The 12,400-nt window shown below is 38.5% G+C and overlaps 1 protein-coding gene across 1 annotated transcript; it reads left to right on the forward strand.

The window, feature by feature from the left end:
* Window positions 1-508: 508 nt before the first annotated feature.
* Window positions 509-11,646, forward strand: LOC143040953 (uncharacterized). Its single transcript, XM_076212387.1, has 2 exons — window positions 509-677; window positions 10,031-11,646. The coding sequence occupies exons 1-2, from the start codon at window positions 509-511 to the stop codon at window positions 11,644-11,646; spliced, it is 1,785 nt and encodes a 594-aa protein (XP_076068502.1).
* The last annotated feature ends 754 nt before the right edge of the window (window positions 11,647-12,400 follow it).

Below are 12,400 nucleotides of genomic sequence, written 5' to 3' on the forward strand. Positions count from 1 at the left end.
ATAATTCTTTATTTCTTTGATCCCTCGTAGTTCATTTCTAATTACTTTTTCATCATCAGCCATATGGGTTATTTGTTTTTCTTTTTGAGTTTGTTTATGTGTTTTCTGTGTTCTTCGTATGGTTCTCAACGGTCCCTGGTTCTGTATTTCATTCACAATCTGAACATATTTTGATTTTCATTATAGCAGTAGATAGGTCCTCCGTCCTTCATATTCTTTATGTTACTTCCTTTGTCATATAGAAAATTTTCTACTTCTTTCTTTCCTGCCAATTATACATTATTTTCTCGATTGCTTGTCTATTTTTCTTCTGTTTTCATCAAATAGTGGAATATGGATCCTCTTCAGAGAATGTCGGCCAAACTTGCGGAAGCTCCTCTATGTTCATATTTTCTTCTCAATTATATAACTCTCTATCTGTCTCCCTCCCCCTACCTCTCTCTCTCTCTCTCTCCCTTTCTCTATCTATTTATCTATCTATCTATCTATCTATCTCTTTCTCATGGGAATGGGGTTTCGCCAAATGCGCGGTGAACCATCCTTCGGCTCGGGAGTACTGGGCTTCGGTCCTGGAAGCCTCTCGGGCCTCCCGAGGGACTTTCAGCTGACCTCTAGGTTCCTCGTGGACATACAGTTCGCGAGAGTCTCCTGGTCCTTCGCCCTGGAAACTGCTCTTCGTTAGTTCCCAGTCTTCTACTTTGCAAGGCCTATATTTATATTTTGTATTTTATTACGGTGTTGCCCTTTTCTTTTATTTCATTCCTCGTCCTCTCTCCTTTTTCTTCTTCTTCTTCTTCTTCCTCTTTGGATGACGATTTGTCCGCGAGCGAAGTCATTCGTGAGGACCCTTGAGTTGTTTCTTGATGACTTTCCGACTTTGAGTCGCAGGGTCATTCTTGAGGGGGCTTCGCAGTTACAGAGTTTGAGTGAAACACGGAATAAGTCGACTATTTTTTTCGGCAACATGAATTTATGCTGTTTTTTTATTGTTTAGTTGTCATTGTTTTTGTTATTGTTTTGTTCTTATGATTGTTTTGTTGCTATTGTTTTACTTTTGATTTATTTTTTATTCTTATGTTATTGTTCTTGTTTTGCTTTCGTTTTGCTGTTGTTATCGTTTTGTTGTTGTTATTGTTTTGCTGTTATTTTATGTTTTCTTTTTGCTTTGTCTTTTTCTCTTTTAATCATTATTATCAATTTATTACTATTATATTCTATTACTGTATTGTTTTACTGCTGTATTGTTTTATTTTTTGTTTAATCACTGATACTATATAATTATTATAAATTAATTGTTATCACTATTATTGTTTAATTGTTATTATCAATATAGTTTCTTAAACATTGCACAGGCCTATGCAACCATACTCCGCAACGGCGGACATCAGAGGTGTTATTAAGACAGCAGGGCAGGACTCGTTGTAGTGAACATAAATTGGACAGATTTAGGTTTAACAATGAAATAGACAAGACCCGGTTTACCAACTGAGTAGTTAACGAATGGAATAGACTTAGAAACCATGTAGTGAACGTTTAAACAGTTGGTTGTTTTAAGAGAAGATGAGATCATTTTATGGATAGGAATGATAGATGGTCTTCTGTAGTCTCCCCTATTTTTCTTTTTAGTGTCGCATATGTCATTGCCAGCACCTGAACTGTACCCATCACACCCACCCACACAATAGCCCAAGTCACACAGTCCACATCACATAACGCTAGGTCAAAACATACATTTCGCACTCGACATGACTCACGCCAACGCTCTCCATCAAGGACACAACTGGTTTATACATACCGTCACAAATCCGGACACCTTGCAACAGATGCTCAGCAGGATGTAGGATGCCACTACATAGGTTGGATTGAAGGCCTGAGAGAAAGGCTTCTCTGGGTTCTTTGATGAATGTGTATATAAACAGAGATTGTAAAGATGTTTTGGCAACCGTCACATATTTTCTTCATCGCTCCGTAGGTGGCAAGCGACAGACGAAGACAGACTGTCAAGTCGTCAAGATATGGACCAAAAGGTCTCCTGTCGGCATGATCTGCCTTTGTAATCCTTTGTAACAAAGAACCCAGAGAAGCCTTTTTCTCACGCCTCCAACCAATGTAGTCAGAACCTATAAATCGCTTAATGGTGAAACAGTTTATATATATATATATATATATATATATATATATATATATATATATATGTATATATATATGTATATATATACATATATATATACATACATATATATACATATATATATACTTATATATATATCTATATATATATATATATATATATATATATATATAAAGATCTTTTTCCCTTATAAGGGAGGTATCCAAATCAAAGGCACGTACCTACACCCAAGATCTAAGAATATAAGGTCTAACCACTTCCGACCGAATTTCGAGGGAGTTGGCGCAGCGGGCCCGTGAACGTCACCTGGGGCCGTATACACAAAACTTTTTTGTTAGCCTTAACAATCTCTGCTAGCTAACAGAAAACCACTAAAAGTTATACACCAATGCTTAACTAACAACTGTTAGCTAGCAAACAGTTGTTTGTCAAGTACCGCTAAACAGCGCTGAAGTTAGCAGCTTATGAACATGTAAATGGACGTATTATCAAAAATTGCACACATAAAACAGTTTTATTAATGCAGTTGTTCAGAATTTATTAATAAAGTATCATGATAGCACATAGATATCATATGTATGGGTTTTTAGAAGTACTTATTAACCAACGACAGATATTTTTGGACGAAGGCGCATTGTACAGGCGGCCGTGCCACAGACAAATCTTCCGACAGAAGACTCAACAATAATTTCAGAGGACATAGACATGGCAGAAGAAACACAGAAAAAGAAAAGGAAGCCAAACTGGTCACAAGAGGAAACACTCCTCTTGATCAACGTGATTATGGAGAAAAAATAATAATAAATGGGCGATTCAAGCCAAGTTTAAACCACAAGGATAAGAGGGAGGCATGACAAAGCACGTTGATGCTATGGTATTGTTTTCTGTTTACATATAAATGTTCATCGACACTTGGAGCCCCAATTCTAATGTTTGTGCCATCTATGGTACCCACAACACCGGGAAACCTACAGTTTTCCATGAACTCTGCTTGTTTTACTTGCACTTCTTGGCGAGTCAATAGGAATTTTACAAACTGAGTTACAATATTTGGTTCTGATAGTGCATCAATTGTTTGAGTAATGACACGGCTGATTGATGCTTGCGAGGTCCCAAATTCGTCACTGCTGCATTTTACCTGTGGCTAAATATCATAGGGTAATTGCCACCTTCGTCTCAGGACTCAGTGGTCGATTCCGTTCTGTTCGGGATTGAAGTTTGTCCCTCACTAAATCAGCCATTTTTATTATACCAGCACGGTTCATTCTGAAGCGTTTGATGAGTTCGTCATCATTGTACTCGTTAAATATGTCCCGTCGCTGTCGATAAACTCGCAGTCATCTTTTTAGTTGTTGTTGCTCCGCCATCTTCTCTACTAACAGGAACTTGTTAAGAGCTTAATAGTCCTCCTCAGCACTTTTATCTTAACAGTACTTTTAAGGCCCTAACAAGTTTTCTGTATCACTGTTAGTGCTTAACAGCTAAATGTTAGCCTTAACAGGAATTTGTTACCCTTAACAGCTATTTGTTAGTGCTAACAAGTTTTGTGTATACGGCCCCTGGCTGTTCAAAGTGGGGTTAGTGGGTCCTATAGCTGTCAGTTGAAGCTGGTCCGTCGTTCAAAAATGACGTTGCCTTCGCTCGCACTGCTCCACGCAATTAGTTATATTCTGACAAATATTATATAAAGTATATATATAAATATATATAAAATATTATAGTTCCTGTCTATATATATGAATATATAATATATATATAATATATATATATAATATATAAAATATTATAGTTCCTGTCTTCCTTGGTGTTTCACAGTTTTCTTCAGTGTATCACAAAGAGAAAATGGACTCAGCCAAATGACGTCAGAAGCTGCGCAGAAGATTTCAAACGGTCTGACCTGTATATTTAGACCTTGCCTACTCCCACCCATTCCACTCCCTTTGTTGTGGTGTACGTGTATGCTAGGGGCATTGTAAGACTGTCATACATTGTACTTGTGAGTAGATCAGGATATACATGCTTTACCTTTTTGTATATAAATGTTATGAATTTTTTTTATACTAATCTATTTACATTATTGTATTGATTGCATTACCATGTGCCCATTTTGTGAAGGAACCATGCGGTCGCGTATCTTTCCCGCCAAGCCAGGCTGCATCCACGCAACGTAGTTGCTAACTCGTCTCCATAGAGTAAACGTGTATTGTAATTGTGGTGCTTGTCGCTTTGTGATAAATACATTGTTCGGTACTTATTTGGTTTCAATTAGCCACCCTAGTACACCTTTCACCGCCCTTCCCCCTCCCCCGCCTCTCATCTTAGCTCCTCATGGATGACGGGTCATCCCTGTACCCCATCCAATGCTCTGGTTTAGAAGTAATGTAGCAAGACACGATAGTATATCCACAGCAAGGCCGCTTCACTCAATCGACGACCCTCTCCTTCTCCGTCCCTTCATGCAGAAAAAGAGAAGACGAGGAGAAAGTCCTTCGAACTGGGTCAAAATATTCACACATAAGCTCTCCCTACCCCCCATCCCCCACCCCTCCCTTCCTTGCTCAACAGACATTCCCCTCTTGCCCAGGGTCCCCTTCATCCATCCATCTCATCCTCGGTCGTCCCCTCAAGTTCATTCCCTCCACCTCTGCCTTCCACACCTTTTTTACTAATCTTTCATCACTCATTCTTTCCATGTGTCCAAACCATCCCAATAATCTTTCATCAGCCCTATCTATCATATTTTTCTACTCCCTCTCTCCTCATCTCGTTTCTCAATCTGTCCAGCCTAGTAATCACTTCTCAAACATTCCATCTCAAATATATTTAAACTTTTTATTTCTGCCTCTTAATTCCATATATATATATATATATATATATATATATATATATATATATATATATATATATATATATATATATATATATATATATATATATATATGGTTCGAAACGTTGGAATTAAACTCATTCTACGACGAGTCCGGCGTTAACTTTCTACTAAACATATATATACATACATATATATATATATATATATATATATATATATATGTGTGTGTGTGTGTGTGTGTGTGTGTGTGTGTGTGTGTGTGTGTGTGTGTATGTGTGTGTGTGTGTGTGTGTATGATCCAATGCAGGATCACCGTCCTATCCCTGAGGTGACATTGCAGCTCGAGTGACGGTTTGAAGTGCGCGGGAGGTGTGAGGGCAGTGTCTGGTTGGTCGAGGTCGTAAATGTGGTCTTTGAGCCACATAATCAATCAGCGAGGGCTTTCCACTGATCAGGTGCTGGCATTGACATGTGCGACACTGAACATAAAAATAGGGGAGACTGCAGGACACCACCTATCAACCATATCCATAAAATTATCTCATCTCAGAAAACGACCAATTATTTAAGCACTCACTACATGGTTACTAAGTCTATTGCATTCGTTAACTACTCTGTTGGTAAACCGGGTCTTGCCTATTTCATTGTTAAACCTAAAGCTGTCCAATTTAAATTCATTACCACGAATCCTGCCCTGCTGTATTAATAACCCCTCTGATGCCCGCCTTGTGGATTATGATTGCATGGCCCTGTGCAATGTATAAGAAACTATAGTGATAATAACAATTAAACCATGATGTTGATAACAATTAACTAATGATAAGTAAACAGTAATGGTGATTGAACAAAACCGCTGATTAAACAAAAATACTAATAAAACAATACATTGATAAAACTATAATAGTAATAAAATAATAACAATGATAAAACGAGAAAACAATAAAGCAACAGAATTTGTAAAATATCAGCAAACACTAACAACAATAAAACAACATTAACAAAATAATAACGCTGATAAGAAAATAAGGATAATGAACCAACACCGATAATAAACAAGGGTAACAAAACCATGCTAATACTCGTAAAACAATATCTTAGTCTACTAAAAAATTAATTGGATGGGTTCTCTGACTTTTGGGTGGTTTTGCAAAACGCCTCGCGCCCCTGTGTTGACGTGGTGATTTTGTAACACTACTAAAAAATTAATTGGATGGGTTCTCTGACTTTTGGGTGGTTTTGCAAAACCCCTCGCGCCCCTGTGTTGACGTGGTGATTTTGTAACGCTTCTCAAGCCAGAGCCAGTAAGCCTTTTTCGTTTTAACACACACCCTTTCATTACTTTTCCAAAATGTCTGACGAAGTTTCTTCTAGGATGAAACGTTATCGACACTTCTGGAAATGGGTGACGTGCTCAAAAAAGATACAAAAGAAAGACACCAAAAACAACTCCGAGCTTCTTGGACAGCTTCGAGCAGAACACGCTAGAACCTTTCCGGGTCTTTACGGAAAAACCAAAAGCTTTTCTGTGATAGAGTCTTTAAAGGAGTTCCATTTAAAAGTTCTTCAGTTTAATGTCACCATACGTGAAAATGAAGACTTTTCGTATTCAGATGAAACGTTTGACGATTTACAATTGTTTAACGGAGACGTCGAAAAGAGTAAATTCGATGGTTTTTCCAAGCACTATTTCGCGGGCTACAAGAGTTTCATAAAACATGGAGGCAGGGGTGATCACAGAAATTACCAAATGCACTACATCGACTCAATTTTTAAGAGTTACAAGCGTCAAGAGAAGAACAAGTACGCTATAAAGAAAGTCAAAGAAGAGGCTGAAAAAAGAGGCTCCAAGAAAAGATTGAAGAAGAAAAGCGGAAAGCCGCCGAGGAAGAGGAACGGAAAAAGCAAGAAAAGCTGGATAGAAAGCAAAAACTGATGGAACTTAAAAAGGGAAGGGATGAGAGGCGTGTTAAACGGTTGGAGAAAAAAAGACTTGAGCAACAATTGAAAGAGGAGAAACACCGTAAAAAATTAGAGAAGAAACGTCTCGAAGAACAAAGAAAAGACGAGAGACTACGTCTAAGAATGGAAAAACGCGAGCTGGCGAAAGAAGAACTAAAAAAAAAAGAATGATTTGAGAAATCTGAAAAGAAATATAGGTTCTTTGTTATTCCCTGAACTACAAGAAGAGCCAAAGAAAATGCTAGAAGAAGACAGAGCAGAAAGAAAACAAGATATGGAAGAGAGACGTGAAAAACCGTCAATCGACATATTTTCCATAGACAAACTAAAAGGAGTGATAACCGATGAAAATAAAGTTGAACCTCAAAATCTCGGCAAGCTAGGAGACTTCAAATGTAAATACTGCCAAGCCTTGATGTGGAAAAAAGAGCCCAGGACAGTTTGTTGTAATAACGGGCAAGTCGCGGCTGTTATTCCATCAGAAATCAAAGACAAGACTGTTAAAAGCCCATACGACGGAACTTCTGAATTTTCTGATCGTTTTCTTGGAGATTTAGTAGGATTCAACAATTTGTTCTGTTTTACCTCTTTCTCAACACCTCGCAAGTTAGAAAATGCTTTAGAGAAATCCATATGTTTCAAGGTTCAAGGAAGAATTTACCACAGGTTAGGGTATTTGAATCCTGGAAGATTTCAAGAAGGACCTCTAAACCATCAGGCTTCGGGAAGCCGTGGATTTTTTGGCAAGGAAGTAGAAAAAAAGGATTTCTGGAAGAACAAAGGTGACAGTTTCTTGGACCTCTATTTTTACCATGATCGAGACCAGCAAATTAAACTAAGAACAAATATAATATAAAAAAAAATTAATGGTTGCTTACGCCGTCCGGTGGTAATTTGGTCACACCTTCGCGTTTGGTGGTAAATCGGTTACACCGCCAACTACGGTGAAGAAGAAGAACTCGAAGAAGAAGAAGAACTCGAAGAAATCGAAGAAGAAGAAGAGGAAGAACTCGAAGAAGAAGAAGAAGAAGAAGAAGAAGAAGAAGAAGAAGAAGAAGAAGAAGAAGAAGAAGAAGAAGAAGAAGAAGAAGAACTCGAAGAACTCGAAGAAGAGGAAGAAGAAGAACTCGAAGAACTCGAAGAAGAAGAAGTAGAACTCGAAGAAGAAATCGAAAAACTCGAAGAAGAAGAACTCGAAGAACTCGAAGAACTCGAAAAAGAAGAACTCGAAGAACTCGAAAAAGAAGAACTCGAAGAACTCGAAAAAGAAGAACTCGAAGAACTCGAAAGAGAAGAACTCGAAGAAGAACTCGAAGAAGAAGAACTCGAAGAAGAAGGAGAACTCGAAGAAGAAGAACTCGAAGAACTCGAAGAAGAACTCGAAGAACTCGAAGAAGAACTCGAAGAAGAACTCGAAGAAGAACTCGAAGAACTCGAAGAAGAACTCGAAGAACTCGAAGAAGAACACGAAGAACTCGAAAAAGAACTCGAAGAACTCGAAGAAGAACTCGAAGAAGAACTCGAAGAAGAACTCGAAGAAGAACTCTTTATTTTCCAAAAAAGGGGCGTAGCCCAGGGCGCGCAGCGCCCGCGCCTAAGGCGCAGCGCCGCAGGCCAAGGCCCCCGGCGTAGCTGGGCCGGCGCAGCCGGTGGGCTTGTAAAATGACAAAATTAAAGTCAGAAGGGAAAATAGCCACAAAAAAACGACGTTCCAGAGAAGAAAAGGAATACGAAGAAAATGAAAAAATAATCAAGATGCTTTTTGAATACTTTGCTGAAAATAATTCGTGTCTTTCGTCTATGTTAAAGGAGGTCGAAAATTCAAAAGAATTAGTTCGGCTTCACGCGTGAACATAAAGATCCATAATGTGAACATAAAGGTGTGTATCACCTTCCATCTTCTTCTGCAGCTGTCGGAGGTATAGTGAATTTAGAACCCGGTAATGATCCTCTTCGGGTTATTATAACGTCTCCTAAACCCGGGTCTAATTATGTTACAAGGATCCTAGAACACTCGAATTTCTTCTATGATCCATTCCAATACCCTCTTTTAATTCCTCATGGAAATATGGGATATTCTTATACTTTGAAGCTTTTACAAAAAGGAGACAAAGTTCGAAAATACAACAAATTGACGCCCGCTGCATTTTACTCCTCCATGTACATGGAACGAGAAGGGGTGTTCAACTACATTACGAAATGTCGTCGTTTATTCCAACAATTCGTTGTGGATAATTATATGAAAGTGGAGACCATGAGACTTGATTTCATAGAGAGAAACCAAAATGAAATAAGAAAGGAAAGGTCGGATATTCTGAGAGGAGAAAATGGAAAAGATAGAGGTCAACGTATAATTATACCTCCTTCATATGTTGGAGGACCAAGATATATGAAGCAAAGACAACAAGACGCCCTCGCATTTTTAACAAATTATGGATCTCCTGACTTTTTCATAACGTTCACTATGAACCCAGCATGGGAAGAACTGGAAGAAGCGACGAGACAGACAGGAGGAAATGCTGCTTCTGGATGTAAAGCAGACAGCCCAGATTTAGTGAGTAGACTGTTCAAGATGAAAGTGTATGGTCTTCTTGATTATTTCACCGTTAATTGTATATTTGGAAAAGTTAAAGCCTATCTTTTCAGTGTCGAGTGGCAAAAAAGAGGGCTCCCACATGTCCATATTTTGTTATGGATGAGACATAATGTTAACGCCGATTTTGTTAGCAAAACAATATCTGCAGAAATACCAGACAAGGAAACTCACCCTAGATTATATGATATTGTGACAAAGTGTATGATACATGGACCTTGCAAGGGTTTTGATGATTCCCAACTTTGTTGGCAAGGGAAATCTTCCTCGGACGGGAAAAATTTGTGTGGAAAAGGGTTCCCGAAAAAGTGTAGAGATACTCTATTTTTCGGAAATAATGGCTACCCACTTTACGAAAGAAGAGCAAAAGGAGAAGGCGGACATACATTTGAGAAGAAAATTAAGGGTAAAAACGTGACAGTGGATAATTCTTGGGTGGTACCTTATAGCCCATATCTATGCCTCAAATATAACGCTCATATAAATGTCGAATGTTCAAATTCCATAAAAACCATAGCCTATGTAACAAAGTACGTTAACAAGGGCTGTGATCGCATACTGTACACCAAGACTGAAAAGGATAAAGAAATAGTAAACGAGGTAAGAAATTATCAAGATGCACGCTTCGTAAACGCTAACGAGGCAACATGGAAGATATTCAAGTATCCTATCCATAAGAGCTTTCCCCCTGTTACTACCCTTGATTTGCACCTGGAGGGGGAAAATGAAGTATTTTTCAATGCAGACCACGACGAAGAGACACTGTTAAGGAAAACCTTAAAGGATACACAACTCACATCTTTCTTCAAATTGTGTCAAAAGAACGAGTTCGCTGCTTCACTTTTGTATCACGAAATCCCCAATTTCTTCATATACGACAAATTAGCAGCTAAGTGGATTGAGAGAAAGACGAAAACCGCGGCCCTCGGAAGAGTACGAGCAGTAACCACAAAAACAGTTGAACTCTTTTATTTGCGTATGTTGCTTTCGCATAAAAGAGGACCCACTTCTTACAAGGACCTCAGAACAGTTGAGGGAGTCGAGTACGAAACATATAGAGAAGCTGTAAAAGCCATGGGATTACTCAACGACGAAGAAATGTGGAAGAAAACTATAATGGAAATCATAAACCATACTAATAACAGAGACCAACTAAGGTCGACATATGCGAGTATGTTGGTGTTCTCTGATCTGGAAGATCAAAGAAGCATATGGGAGGAGACAAAAGACCTTTTTGCGAGTGATTTTCTACATTTGAGGGGATTAGAAGAGTATAATGACGAAATTTACCTCGATGCTCTTGACGATATTCAAGAAAAGGTCTTCAACTGTGGAGGAGGAAAAATCGAACAATACGGTCTTCCTTCTTCAAGAAATGGAAAGTCAACTAATGTTGTAAGAAGAGAGAGATCATACAACAAAGCGGTACTGGCTCAAGAAGTCGAGGAACGAAAAGTGATGATGAACGAAAAACAGAAGCATTGTTACGATACCATAATGAAATGTGTAGAAGACAAATCGAAACGTGGAAAAAGAGGGTTTTTTATTAGTGCTCCGGGAGGAACTGGAAAATCTTTCCTGTTGAATATTCTATTGGATACTGTTCGTTCAAGAGGAGAGATAGCATTAGCCATGGCTTCTTCGGGTATAGCCGCTACTGTTTTACATGGAGGAAGAACCGCCCATAACATGTTCAAAATTCCGTTAATGAAATACAATGAAATACGAGCATGCAGCGTCAAGAAAAATACTGAGATGGCACGTCTTTTTGAGTTGACTTCTTTGATTGTCTGGGATGAAGCTGTAATGGCTAACAAAAATACAATGACCGCCCTCGATATTACTCTAAGAGACGTTTTAGGTGTTGACAAGTTCATGGGAGGAATATTATTTGTATGTGCTGGAGATTTTAGACAAATTCTTCCTGTGGTCAGGGGAGGAGGAAAAAGTGAAGAATTGAATTGTTGTCTTAAATCAAGCTATTTCTGGGAAGAATTGAGTAAATTGGAACTGACAGAGAATGTGAGGCTATCAAAAACTGACATTCGGAACAAGAAATTCGCCGAAGATTTACTGGATTTAGGAAAAGGAGAAATATTAGAATGTGGTGTAGTTGTGAAAGAGAGGAATTAGTAGAACGCGTATATGATGATTTCGAGGAAAATTTCCTGAACGTCTCATATTTTGAAAAACGAGCAATAATCTCTCCTACAAATGACGATGTGGACAACATCAACGAGATGGTTTTCAAGAAATTGAAGGAAAATGAGGTTGTTTATCGAAGTGAGGATACTTCCGTGGATAACGAAATGGATATTCAAACGTCAGTTTACAATGCCCTCAATAGTCCATCTATTCCCCTTCATGAACTTAAACTGAAAGTCGGCGCTGTCATAATGGTTCTTAGGAATATTTGTCCACCTAAATTATGTAACGGAACACGAATTCTTATAACAAATTTACAGAAGAATATAATAGTAGGGAAGATTTTGGTAGGTGCATACAGAGGCGAACAAGTTTTACTTCCCAGAGTAACATTAGAGTCAACAGATACATCCGTCATATTCAAGAGAAGACAATTTCCAGTGAGATTGTGCTACGCCATGACGATAAACAAATCCCAGGGGCAGACATTTGAACGTTGTGGTTTATTGCTTGATAGTGCCCAGTGTTTTGCTCATGGACAGCTATATGTTGCATGTTCACGGGTTACAAGCCACGATTCTCTCTTCGTTTACACTGGCTATAAAAAGGAAGGAGACGATTATGTCAGGAAGCCTGCACGCAACTACGTGTATAAAGAGCTTTTCTCCGGAGAAGGGTTTTATAAAGGTAATTTTGAAGACATCGTGGAAGAGACATATAAGAAAACGTCTAACGACGACGA

The sequence above is a fragment of the Oratosquilla oratoria genome, chromosome 30 (genome assembly GCF_046742065.1).
Source record: "Oratosquilla oratoria isolate Oo_2021 chromosome 30, ASM4674206v1, whole genome shotgun sequence".
Lineage (NCBI taxonomy): Eukaryota > Metazoa > Arthropoda > Malacostraca > Stomatopoda > Squillidae > Oratosquilla > Oratosquilla oratoria.